Source organism: Bombus vancouverensis, chromosome 8 (assembly GCF_051014615.1).
Source record: "Bombus vancouverensis nearcticus chromosome 8, iyBomVanc1_principal, whole genome shotgun sequence".
NCBI lineage: Eukaryota > Metazoa > Arthropoda > Insecta > Hymenoptera > Apidae > Bombus > Bombus vancouverensis.
In genome coordinates, this window is record NC_134918.1 from 18,270,352 (window position 1) to 18,284,653 (window position 14,302).

Genomic DNA, 14,302 nt, shown 5'->3' on the forward strand with positions numbered 1-14,302 from the left:
GATGTTTTAATAAGAAATAGTCCACAAAAAAAAACTCATTTTCATTTCATTCAAAGGACTGTTTAATAATATCGATGAAATAAATTCCTTTTTATTAATGGTATTCTATGATACAGATGTACAATGAAGTCTACTTGATTCTGTAATCAGCATTAATATATTTACAAAATATGAATTATTTGTTGTTTGGTATTATTTATAATCGTTTTATTAAATTTTGAATGTTGGAGGAAATGTAGGAAAACTGTAGGGTCCAAAGATCTTACAGTTAATATTTTTATCCATTAATATTACTATAAATCAATATTTCCTATTAATTAATTATAAATATTATTTTATAAGTTAAGCTTCAAAATGAACAACAAAGTTTGCTTGATGGTTTTTTCAGTACTGCTCGAATCGCTTCAGTGAAAACTTCCTCTAAGTTTTCACATTTCAAAGCAGAACATTCGACATATTTATAAGCTTTTACTTTCTTTTTCATTTTTTTGCATTCTTTGAAAGTAATTGTATCCACATTTTCTTGATTTCTAAGATCCCCTTTTGTACCTATTAGTAAAATAAAAAATGAGTTTAGGAGACTTTTGCCTTTCATGGCACGGATTCTGGTGCTTAACGCTGTTGTGAATAACACTGTTTGAAACTTTCATGTAAAGGCCATGTCTAATTGGAATTTCTTTCCAACGTTTCAGCAGTATTGCAGCTAGCTTATACAGAGAATATAACGATGCTGAAACTGTTTCAGTGTGTCATTAGACCTTGTGAAGAAGTTTGCTGCAATAGAAATGAAATTGAACATGTCTTTTACTCGAAAGCCTCAAACAGTGCTGTTCACAGTACTATTAAGTATAAAAAAATTTAATTAAAAAATTTAATTTAGCCTTAATCCTAGTACATATATTAGAGTTTAAAATATAAATGATAGAGTTTGTGAATTATCTAATCTTGCAACATATTTTGTGTGAAAAAGAGTTTTAAGCAGCTCTAAAGGAAAGGACATTCACGCTAAATGATTGATATGTTGATCTCAAAAATATATTTGTCTGCATAATGGAAAATTTATCCTTCTAATTATCAAAAGCCTTATATGGTATGAAACCTATTAAGAAATATAAAATATAAATATAATATATGATATAAAGTAAGATAAGACCTTTTTCATATAAATTAGTAATGATTAAGATATTTACCAACAAGCACTATAGGTGTATTTGGACAGTGATGTTTAATTTCTGGATGCCATTTGATTGCAACATTTTCATAAGAAGTGCGAGAATTTACTGAAAAGCAGATCAAGAAGCAATCAGTCTGAAAATGAAATGAAATAGTAAATTGTTATAACACAAATGTTCAGCAAAAATAATTAGTATATAGGGAATATTGATAAAATAAATAATTAGTTGAAAGATTTGCTCACATTTGGGTAAGATAAAGGTCTGATTCGTTCATAATCTTCCTGACCAGCAGTATCCCATAAAGTCATATCAAATTCTTGTCCATCTACACATATTGCGCCTGCATAGTTATCGAAGCTAAAACCATTATAAATATCATCTTCTATCTTAAAATAAGTATGGGATCAATTTTTCATTTTGTTATTAAATTTTTTAATATAAAGGTATACTTATTTAGAAACCCAATACTTAAGTCAAGTAAGTATTAAAAACTTAATACTTACACAGTAGGCACATATTCTGAAGGGAATTCATTTGTTGTATATGTAATAAGCATACATGTTTTGCCTACAGTACCATCTCCAATTGTTGTGACTTTGATTGGCCTATGTCTGGAGACTGTATTTTTATTTTCTGAAAAATAAAAAGACAATTTTATCTATATTATATAGAATATAGTTATATTGAATTTTTTTAAAAATTAATAGATCCTTTTCCACTTTTCATTTTGTTTTGTTCAATTTTCAATCATTTTTATCACATTAAAATATGCAGTTGATCAAATTAAATATAAAGAAATTAAATTTGTACTCTGATAGAAATATTAGAAAACAGAATTAAAAAAAAATTAGTTTGTAATTTTGATGCCGTTTTTGTTGGAAAGGTAACCAACACATCCGGCGACCATATACCAAGGCTATCCTTGTCGTTGCTTGCTGTATCGCATATTAATTGGAACCGAAAGGTAGTACACTTTTATCATTTTGCTATAATAATGAAAAAATTGAACAAATATGACATGTATTGTTAATGTATAATACTCAAGATTGATGACATTCAAAATATAATCTTATCTTGAATAGAAAATACATTTTTTTATAATTTTTATTTATTATAAATGCGGATTACATTGAAAAATTTATTAATTTGCATTATTCTATAAATAAATAACTGTACGGTATATGATAAAATATGTATACATATTTACTAATTTAGTTTTACATAGTATATTTTTTGTGCTAGAATTTGATTTTTTATATAAATAGTAGATAAATTAAAGTCTCGTGAAATATAAGTAAAGAAATATATCGTTATTGAAAATCGAAAGTAATATTTTTCTTTACAAAGCTGTTGAAATTTATTATCTTCTGTATATCATATGACTTAAGTATCTATATCCGCGGTTCGTCCTCTATAAGTCATCGTCTGAATCAGATATGCTGTGTTCGTGCGTTTTCGAAGTGCATGCCTTTGCTACTGTATATCTTGAATCATCAATGTCATTCCTTTTCTTTCCGTTCTATATGTCCCCATCTTAATTCTTTTTGTTCTAACAAATTATTTAGTTACATATTTCTTTCTCAATAAAGTAGTTTCATTTAAATTAATCCTTTAATTGGTCTAATTCAAAATTTTAAGATATCATTTATTTCGAATAATAATTTTTAAGAAAAATGTTTTAAATATGTAATGTCAATTATTATATGGTAAATAATGTATTTCAATTGATGTTTTGTCCCTTCTTTGGTCAATTAAATAAATTTAAAATTAGGCTATATAATAATAGATTAAAAACGTTTAAATTTTACTTTCTTGAAAACGAAGTCTTAAATGAAAAAATTTTGTTCTACATTTTTTACTTCTAGCTTCTAATTAAAAAAATGCATCAAAATACAGTTTATCTTTTTACTAAAAAAGAGTTAGGAACGAGCATTTTTTCCATTGTCATAATTTTTCTTACCGCCTGTTGATAGTTATATTAATATGTACATACGTATTTTCAATCTTCACTCACGTAATATTTGAAAATATTTGAATTCTCCATAAGTTTTTAGTTTTCTTAAACCGAATTAAATTAAATGTCTGCAATATAAAAAATCGTCTTATAGATTTAAATAGGATGTTCTGTTTGTTAGTTACCCTTATTGTTATTGCACATCGCGTACAGAAATAAATTCAATCCCTGTGAGTCTACTACAATTTCGTTGTCGACTTGCCGCTTAATTTGGGGCCGTTTTTATCAGTAGTCAACGTTGCAAGTTATCTTTTGTCATCCGGCCAATTCCATTATCCGCCACATTATTCAGCTGTAGAAAAATGAAAGAAATTGATAATTCATATCAATAAAGCTTAATGATATGCGTACATTGATCTGAGATGTATAATTAAGTAAAAGTACATATTTCCACTTAAACGTTATAAATGTTCTTTTAATACGCTATACACTAACAAAATTAAGGATCCTTTACATTAATTTACATTAATTTCGCAAAATAAATGAAATCTATCCTCTTTTGTTCTTCTTTTAATTCATAGTTTTTTGCCATTAATAATTTCAATCAAATATTATATTTGATGAAATATGAAAAATAACAGGTAGATATATTTATATACATAGATGTTCCTAATTTTCAATTAATTTTAAATCTATTTTGATTTTTTGCGAACTATTATTTAGTCGAAATATTATTGTATTATTATTTATTGATACCTCCCCTCCATTTGCCCTTCGAGTCTTGAGTGATTTTGGTTTCTATATCTTTTATGAAGTTAAAATACAAGCTTGTAAAATAAAAGAAAGACTTTCTCTAAGGTCATAGTACCTACGTTGGATACTATAATGACATTTCAAAGTAATTTTAATCAGCGTTGATATCAATGCGGTTGAAATGGTAACCACAGAATACTTTCCGTCTGATTCATTGTAACACGACGATGAATAATTGTTTAAATTGAAACGATGGAATTATGTTTCCTAATTTGTGAAACCACTCGACCCTATGAAACTGAGATCATCACACTTTCCTCTTAGTTATATCAGTACTTTACATCTTTCACAGAGAAAGTGGGAAACCGTCACCAATTTCTATCGTGTACTTTATATAATAATCTATCAAAGTACAATGTTACGTTACATAAAATCGAAAAGGTTAAAAACGTAAAATTATCGAATCTTTCACAAGTTCTTAGAAAATACAAGGAAATACAAAATTGTTAAGAACCTACTTTAGAAAAATAAAAAATATAAAGAAAGATAGATGTATCAACTCCAACAGTTTGAGAATTTTTCTCCTCGATATTTGTGAATTATAAATTAAATATAAAGTATAAAAATTTAAATATAAAGTAAATTATAGTATATTTAAGCATATACTAGAAATTGATTGTTCTAATGATAAATTATTATGCGCTTTAAATGGTAAAAAAGAATAAAATCTGTACGGTGGTTATGTTTATACGACGTAAGAGAAGAACAGGTCGATAATATGCGAAATATGAGAAAATTACAGTGAGACAAAAAGGTGGGTAGTACGCGTAGGTAGATCGAGGGTGTGCCTCCAACATACGACGCATGAAATAATTCCATATAACCACGCCCTTCCTTCCGCATTCGAACTTGTCGTTAATTTTGGAAATCCTGTAGTATAATCTTTAACAGAATTGTGCAAAATTTTGTTTCAGTAATATTAATTCGGATAATGGGTAAAAATAAAGAATAAGGCTATGTTCGTCGTTAATCGTAATGTTAAATATTCCATTGAATAAGAAATTATTTGTATTGAAATTTATTTATCTGGATTTCTATCACAAATGAACCAAGTAAAAATATGTGAACTATACCGAACTACGTAAAATATGTTTTCACGTTTTATTGTCCAATTGTTATTATATTGTATTTAACAATTATCTCTCTCGAAAGCCGAGATCATAAAGTAAAGATCAATCGCTCATTGATAAATTAATCGTAAAAAATCGTATAAGGATACTCTTACAAAATTAAGAAACGGGAACAACTAATTATTATTCGAATAATTTTGCAATCATTATTCAAATAAATAATAACGAATTATTCGAATAAATAGAGGGGACAATTTGTTATGAGTATGTAAATAAAATATTTATATAAAATTTTTCTCTAAAATTTGTCTGAATTTATCCTGATAATTGTTGTAAAGAAATATTTATTCGAAAGAACTCAAGTAAATGTCCAATTCTGATCTTTAACAAGCACCTTAAAAGTGTGTAGCAGAATAAATTCTTTTCATTTGAGGCCTTGTTTTCGAGGAAATCGAATTTGAAAATTTGCCTAGCATATGTGAATTGGTCTAATTACCAACAGGGCACGAGTTGGATAGCACAGCAGCAGGTTATTCCACACGCGGAAATAAGTGAAAAATGTAGAACATTTTTAGAAGAATAAGCCTGGCACACGCGTACTTGATCAATTTTCAAATTTCATTTTCTCAGAAACGAATTTTTCTCAGAAACGAAAGAAAACGAGCACCCTATGAAACAATTTGGTTCTACATTTTCGACTTGTCTTCATCAAGCTGATCTGTGCGAACAATACTTGTTTTCATCACTGTGCCTAGGTGCCTATAGTGCGGCAATGTATCCATAAAGAGCAACTCTATGTCGTAATCTATGAGCTATAAGCAAGAACATTTACGTTATAATGCAATGTTTCACTTTAAACAGTAGATTATGTTTCACCGCATTTTAGAAAAACACAAAGATATTCTAACGTGAATTTATTTTAATATAATTTTTACTGACAAAGAGGAATGAAATAAATTAGTAAATAAATAAATAAAAACAAGTTTCTGGCAACTCTTTCTGTTTTCTTTCAAACTAGTAAAGTATGTATATTGAATACAATTCAAAAAAGAAACAAAACACTATATATTTGAAAGTGGACAAAGTAACGAGATATTTCCCTATATACATGTAAACACACTTTTGATTTTCATACACAGTGGCTACAAAAAGCATTTGTGCATTGTTATATTTATTGTAGCATTTACTATATACTGATTAATTAGGTCTAAATATATTAAATTGCATATCATGTAGTAGTATGTATTTTCATATGACTTCATATATGCGTGTGCGTGCGTGTAATTTGGTAGTGAAATGTTTCATTGAAAAATACATGCTTTTTATAGCCGTTCTACATAAATACAATATGCAAATACACATATGTAATCACATGAAGATGTTTGAATGCAGGATTGAACAGTTTTTACTTGAAATGAACATAATAAACGAGCAAGTCAAATAATTAGACCAAATAAAGTGACAAAGAAATTTGTTTGACAATAAAGTTATTTGCAAATTATTTCCAACATTTCATTTGAGAAATAGATTAGTTTCAAATAATTTACTCAAGAAATATTAGATTATTTCAAATAATAATAGAAGATAGAAGATAAGAGACAAATGTTTTTCGTGCATAAGAAATACATTTACAATGAAATATTTGCCTTGGAAACATTTCATTTCATTTCAACTGAAACATTTCATCGAATCGCATAATGCGGAAGTTAAGAAATACATTATTACTCAAATACTATCTTACTTAAGATAAAGCAGGATAAATTGAGATAAATTAACTAAGCAAATAACAAATGAAATCAAAATTTTATTTGAATAATTATTTAAACTTAAAAATTTATTTCTCTAATGCCCGATATATAGAATTAGAATTATGTAAAATGTTTCTTGTTCTTTTTGTATGCATATACGTGTATCTATGTATAGATATATAATAATAAAATGTGTTTCAAAGATTCGCAATATTTACCTTTCTCTCACACAATGAGGTAAGACTTTTTATGTATGTAAATAGGTTGCAGACACGCAAATATGGTAGTGATGACATAATCTGTTCATGAACCTGCGTGTTCGCGTTAGGCCTTCAAGAGCACATAATTAAAAACTACAAAACATCGTTTCTTACGTGACTTGGTCGACATTCTAATTATCACGTACATTGAGTAGTTATCTTTACAACCTCATTCCAATTGAAGATAGACTTTTATCTAGAAAATATTTTCCATTATTTCACGTTTCTAAACCAAAAATTTCTAATTTTAATTTCATTATTACGTCGTTAATCGTTTAATCAGTTATCATAAAAACTGTAATGGTTTTTCTAAGAACTTGAAATTGTTGTTTTTCCTGTAGCAAAATGAAATAGTGTCATTTCCTGGTAGATTATCATTTCTCATCCTGTTTCGTACTACGTATTCTCGTGAATATGTATAGTTCGCATAATAAAGTAATCGCATGAAACCTGCCTTCCTACAAATTGCTCGCAATTAATGATGCACTCAAGTTTGAACGTTTAAACATCGTCTAACATAGATTCGAATCTTTCACGAATGCTTTGGCAAAGAAAAAGGGCAATCTCAAATAGAATCGAACATAATTTGCTAGAATAGAAATTTGAAACTTTACGGGCAACCTATCAGAAATTCTCTATTCCCTTAAAATCAGTTTTCTCGGCAATCGTTCTGAAATAGTTACATACAAGTGCAGCCATTTAAATGAAATTTATAGCAATCCCGTTTATCACCTATAATTCTAGCAAAATTAATTTTTTAAGTTTGCTAAAAGAATTCACTGAAACGATAATGCCGATTGTTACTCGATTGTTATCTGCAAGTGATTAATCAGATACGTTGAAACGTCCAAGTAGTTAGAAATAGATTTTCGAAACTTGCAAATACTTGATTCGCGGTTCGAATCCACCTTGTGAAGATTCACACCTGACAAATACAATCATTAAACCATTATATTGAATCCTATGAAGTGAGCCCTGAGCATGAAATTTGTTTTAAATCTATAAATACATAATGAACTTGTTCCCATGACCACTAACAATCACTTGGTATAAGTTCGAAATTTGCAATACACTATATTAAAGTGTGTTGTTTCTTTTATTGAAAAGACTATTTATACACGCTATTTATACACAATTTTGTATTCAATATACGATATTGTCAATTGTATGTTTAATATATTTAATTATTATACAATTATATACTCAGTACACGCATACAGGAGTAGAATGTGACGGGAGGACTCAATCTGTACATGTGTGTAGATAAATGTAAGTAGTTAGACAATAATACCATAGGTGTAAGTTAGTTGTTAAGTTAATGTAAAAAAGATGGTTTTTGATATAGTGTGTGAGATAAGATAACGTGAGCCCTGTAACCTCATCGGGGAAACAATAACTTACAATATATACATTTAATTATCATACAATTATACACATATTTAATATTTAATATTTCGCCAATATACGATAGAAACGAAAGTGGTAAGTGTGTCGATTTCTCATGCTGATAACGAGCGATAACATTATCAGTTACGCGATCAAATGTGATCACACGCCACATCGCACATAGGAAATTCCAATTACATGATTACGCCAAATAAAAATCAAAGAAATTAATTAAATTCCCAAGAAATGATCTATTATCTTGTTTATGTATTATGTTACGATAAGTTAAATAAAAATTATAAAAAAACTAAAACAGAATAAATCCTATTTATCCTATTTTCTACTTGAACATATATGTATGTATACATACGTATGTATACATACAATCGGTCTTCAAATATCCGAGTCTTCCTGTACAATAATGTACTAACTAATAATATTAGTGAATTGACAAGTAATAGCTTGTAGTTTAATAGTAATACTTTAATAGTTTGTGGTTAATAGATAATATTAAAAATATTTGATAAATATGATTTATAACAGAATTCATTAAATATTAAGATAATCGATCACTCTCTTTTTAATTAAATTTTATACAAAATATGACTATTGAATGATTGAATATAAATTGAAATATGTAAATTGTAATTCGTAAAATTTTATTTGTTTTGTTATCAAATTTATAGATATTTAAAAATTGTATACTGTACATATAAGAATGCTCTCTGATAATGCACACAGTGAAAAACAATATTAATATTGTTACTGATAGAAGAGGGTTTACAATGTGGCTTTTTTCTTGCACCTGTTCCACTCTTCTACACGCTTGTCCAAAACTACCATTAAAATAAATTTTCTCTAAAAAAACAATATCAAACAATATTTACCAATTTCCTACTAAAAAATTCCTTTCTTAAAATGAAGAATATGATGTTACTGATAACTTCGCAATTTCAACCTGTCTCTCATTGCTATTAAATCATCAGTGTTAAACATCGGTGTATAAAGTATTATCAATGACTCACCTCGAATTAGAAAGATTTTGATAAAAACTGCAATTGACCAACCTTGAGGTACATGTTTCTTAATAAGAATTTAATTGGATAAAGAATAATTTCTTTCTTGTTGTATGGTTTTTAACACTGAAACTAATTGAAGTTCTCTGAAATTACAAGGAGTATAACGGAAAAGCTCGATGAATGCAGTTTGCGCGACGACTACTCGGCGACTACTTACCGACTACGAAACACCGCCAACGCGTTTTACGAGTAAACGTTCACTGAGACGTCGTCAATTACACTACACGCAACGCTTAGGAAAATAGAAACATGCAGTACAAAACCCTCGAGCTTCCAATTCGATTTTTTAATCGAATCAGAGCCCTCTACCACTATTCCATTGATATTATTAGTGAAATGTTACTTCACAAGTTATTAGCATTTCTAATCAATTTTCTTTATTGTTATATTATCATAACAGAAGTACAGTTATCCTAGTTGACGTAGAGTTATAAAAAGAAATCTATAACCTATAACTCGTAACTTGTCATTTCGCTAATATTATTAGTATTAACGAAACTTTATAAGTTGCAGCTGTTAGAAATTTCGAGCCATTAGTATTAATAAATTCTTTTGCATAATAATAACATGTTTGATAATAAAATTAATGGAACGTTAAAAGTAAATTTTACAAATTACTAGTTATCTAGTTACACTGTTCAAGATTGTAAGATCGTGAAAAAGAAATCTATAACGTACTACTTCTAACCTGTCAATTTACTAATGTTATAAATTGATAAATTATTGCGTAAGAAGGTCCAAGTCGAGTAAATTGAACAATATTGTTCTTTTTTGAATTATTGCATCTTATATCGGCTTAATTCCATATTTATCATTTTTTAAGAAAAAACTTATTTTTTAAGAAGAAATCTCTCTGAAAAAGCGTATTATTGGAAAAATCTAACAATATTTTAACTTTGTCAATATTAATATTGTGAATATCTGCACAGCTGAAATAAATTTTACGTAAAATTTCAAGCGCCTTAAAAAGAAAAAAAAATCTTTTCATCAAAGATGCGACGTTACAAGAATAATAATCATTGAAATTTATTTAACAGTATCAATTAGTAACTAATGAAAAATTCCAATTTTCGCATATAATTCTTATTCGTGTAATATTTTCACGGTCTTTAAATAAAAGATTTTTAAAAAAAGTTTTTTCAAACAAATATAAAGCTTTTCGTGTTATAGATATTTAATAGGTAAATAATTAATTTCCAACTGCAGTTTTGACTAATTAAAGAAATTTTAATCTCTTAATAACGACAAAATTATGATTAGAGGAAATGAAATGTTAATTAGTAATTAATAAAAAACTTTGATTTTCATTCGTGATTTTTATCGACTTATAATTTTAGTGAATATGGAACCTTCCTTGTTATATTCAATAATTAGATTAGACGTCATCGGAGAAACTGGATTTTCGAGTCCCAATTGAAGAGTTTTAGTGACTATAAAATTAATGTACTCTTTTGGTCATTATTCGTTATCGATTTTGCTCTCATGTTTAGATAAATAAATATCGTTGTTGTTTATATCGCTTTATTAACATTGCTTTCTTTTTCTTATTATAAAATTAAATATAATTTAAAATATTATTAATAATAAAAAGCACTATTTTTAAACGATTGATAATTGTAACTAATGTGAATTTAGTGTAATATAATTATTTACAATAATATTATTTTCATTTACACATACAATTATCACTTCAAAATACTTAAATAAATCGCTATTTATGTAACGACGTTATTCCTATTATTTTTGTTAAAATTTTCACCATATAAAATTGTACATTTTATTACTTACCATTTTATATTACTTAAATAGAAGAACATTTTTTCTAATTTCATAAATGAAATACAAACTGAAAAAAATGATTATTCTACTCATATATCACTAAACCTTACCACGTACAGATTACAAAAATACATACTTCAGTTTTGATTTGATTTTCACGGGAAGAAGAGAAGAATTTAGTCGAGAATCTTTCAAGTATTACATACTATCGACCGAAATGAAGTTAAAAATATCGTTGTGAAAATGATCAATCGTTTACGATTTATAATACGTACATAAATTAAAATTCTAAATTACACGTTCCCTATATTTGGAAAGATGCATAGATTCATATTCATAAATAGCATTCGTCTGATGACGCAGACGTTTTAATTACTAATCGCACAGCTGAACGTAATCCGATTGTTTGACAAGTTTGGTACAATGCCGTGATTTGCATCGTTTCAATAGTATTTGATGTCTTTTGAACATTAATAACAATTCGATTCGTATTAGTGGCTCTCTCTCTCTCTCTATATATATATATTTATTTATTTATTTATTTATTTATTTATTTATTTTTTAATGATAAAAGTTATATATCTATAATAAATAAATTATTTAAAATTAAAAATGATAAAAAAAATTTGGAAATCATAATTTGCATATCCCATATTTATGTATATAAGTATGATTAGACCATGTCTTAAAAATATGTTTATGAACATTTAAAAACATTTTTAACCTAACATATGTGTTATCAAAGAAGAAATTTCCTTTCTGATATTATCTCTACCTCGTTCACGATCATATAAATAGGTCTCGATACGCGCTAGGGAGAACCGTTCGAAAATTGAGTCAGGTCTAGTCATAAAAGATCAACATGGAAGGTCACTAAAGCCGTCGTTCTTGCAAAACAGACAGAGATGAGTAGAATATCTCTGTTTTTGTTTGAAATATTTATAACATATCACGCATGCGTAGAACGACGACTTCCTTGTCATCCATGTTGATTTTTCGCAACTAGTCACGACTCAATTTTCAATCGGTTTTCCCTAGCGAATATCGAGATTTGTTTATATGGTCTACATACATAATATTTAATATAATACATAACATACGATTACATACATACAAACATATATATAGATATGCATGTAATTTGATGTTTTCTCTATAGAGGTCTCGACAGACGTACTTTTTGTAGCTATAACATCTTTTCAACAGATAAGCATAGATAAAAATTCAAAAAATTTGATGGATCATCTAGTAGATTGAAAGGCTTAAATTATATTAATAAAATAACAAAATATGACTGAATCTTCGAAGAAAATGGAAGATATTTACGAAGAATTTACTAACCAAGTAGATCGAATTAATTATCTAATTAAACAGGTAGTCGTTTTATTCATTCATTTTTATTTTCCATTTGTAAGAAATAAAGTTGAGTTTATTAATAACTGACTATACATTTTATTCTTTCGTTGAAAGTTCACTGAGTTAGAAGAAACGAATGGCAAACAAAAAAAGGATCGATATTACTGGAACTCACATTTATCTACTTTATCGATGAACATTTGGGCAGGTCAGGTGAAATATTTGGAACTTCAAAAAAAAGAAGCTAGTCTTAAAAAAGCAATATCGAAGGCTACAAATGTGATTGATCTTAAACAACAAGAATTGAAAGATTTAATAACAAAAAGAACAACATATTTCACGAAACAATGGTTTGATTTTCTTTCTAAAGAAATTGTTTACTTTAATGAATAAAAAATCATTGACAAAAAATAATAATTTTATGAGAAGTTTTCTTTATTTTCAGCGATAAATTTCGAATTAAAGGCATAAGGTATACAAACAATTTTCTGCATGCACAGACAGAATATGTACGTTCATTTATGTATATTCTGCATCGTAAATATATTGTATCCTATAATTGTGAATATATAATAAATAATTAGTATCCTTTTCATAGACAAATAAAAATTTACGTGATAAAATTGAAGAATTTCAAAAGCAGTATCAACAAATGTATAACGAATTGCCAACGTTTGCAGAAAAATTATCAAACCTAGAAACAATATCAAACTCTGAAGAAACTGAAACAGCATCGAAAGTTAATTTCGTTTTGACGAATATAACGTAAGCGCAATTAATTTTTGCTATAATTATCAATTCAGGTATATTTTCAATAATTGTGTATCTCTTAAATGCTATATATAGGACAATTAATACTTATAAATTATTACAAATTACATGTGCTCAAAATATGCTAAGAAAGCTGGAGAATGAAATTAAACAGAAGAGAATGATACTTAATAATGTTCAAAACAAGTGATTACTAATATAAGTTAATATATATTACTATTATACTGCAATAATAAAATACATTAATATAAAGATTAAAACTGTTTTATTTATACCATTATACCCTATATTTTGAAATAGAATAATAATATAAAATAGGAATATAAATTAAATATTCGGCTTAAGTGTTAATTTTTCTATTAATTGTAAAATACATTTAATATTTGTATTTATTATTTATTATTTATTTTATTTATTTATTTATTTTCACCATCCATACCTTGCAGTTTTTGGATACAATTATTGCTTGTCATAAAACATGAAGCTTACGAATCTTAAATGTTTTACTTAAAACCTCGAACTTAAAGAGTTCATTCCTATTTTCTACCTTTTTAAATTAGATATAAAATGTCATTCTTAAAAAATACATAAACAAGTAACGTTGAATTATAATAATTGTACGAAAATTATCATGCAATCTAAAGTTTAATAATTAATCAAACGCAAATTTATCGATTTTTCAACCTCAATAAATCTCATTTCTTACTAAAAAAAAAAAGGATTAATGTGAATTTTAATAAACCGTACATCCATGATTTATTCCAATTGTCATTTTTAATTTATCCTTTCCTTGCAGAGAAATTTTTTACTATCATAACCTACACAAATAAAATAAAATATATTATCCCGCTTGGTTTCAACAAAAACGTTTCCCGCGTAAACCATTGTAGAAAGCGCTAACGCCAACAGGC

The 14,302-nt window shown here is 27.1% G+C and overlaps 2 protein-coding genes across 7 annotated transcripts; one reads left to right on the forward strand and one right to left on the reverse strand.

The window, feature by feature from the left end:
* Window positions 1-69: 69 nt before the first annotated feature.
* LOC117159549 (ras-like GTP-binding protein RhoL) lies at window positions 70-9,795 on the reverse strand. 6 transcript variants are annotated; one of them, XM_076620971.1, is made up of 8 exons: window positions 9,643-9,793; window positions 9,432-9,554; window positions 6,979-7,216; window positions 3,315-3,481; window positions 1,679-1,808; window positions 1,418-1,532; window positions 1,191-1,308; window positions 70-549 (listed from the first exon to the last, which is right to left on the reverse strand). In XM_076620971.1, exons 4-8 carry the CDS (start codon window positions 3,331-3,333, stop codon window positions 350-352), a joined length of 582 nt encoding a protein of 193 aa, XP_076477086.1. In that variant the 5' UTR covers window positions 3,334-3,481; window positions 6,979-7,216; window positions 9,432-9,554; window positions 9,643-9,793; the 3' UTR covers window positions 70-349. The 6 variants fall into 6 exon arrangements, with proteins under 6 accessions (XP_076477086.1, XP_076477087.1, XP_076477084.1 ...); XM_076620972.1 differs by lacking the exon at window positions 6,979-7,216 and having other exon boundaries at window positions 9,474-9,568; window positions 9,643-9,795; XM_076620969.1 differs by lacking the exon at window positions 6,979-7,216 and having other exon boundaries at window positions 9,432-9,568; window positions 9,643-9,795.
* A 63-nt stretch (window positions 9,796-9,858) lies between these two features.
* On the forward strand, window positions 9,859-13,581 carry LOC117159514 (uncharacterized). The gene is made up of 6 exons (XM_033339409.2): window positions 9,859-10,085; window positions 12,471-12,638; window positions 12,735-12,970; window positions 13,066-13,129; window positions 13,219-13,385; window positions 13,467-13,581. Exons 2-6 carry the CDS (start codon window positions 12,555-12,557, stop codon window positions 13,579-13,581), a joined length of 666 nt encoding a protein of 221 aa, XP_033195300.1. The 5' UTR covers window positions 9,859-10,085; window positions 12,471-12,554.
* Window positions 13,582-14,302: the final 721 nt, after the last annotated feature.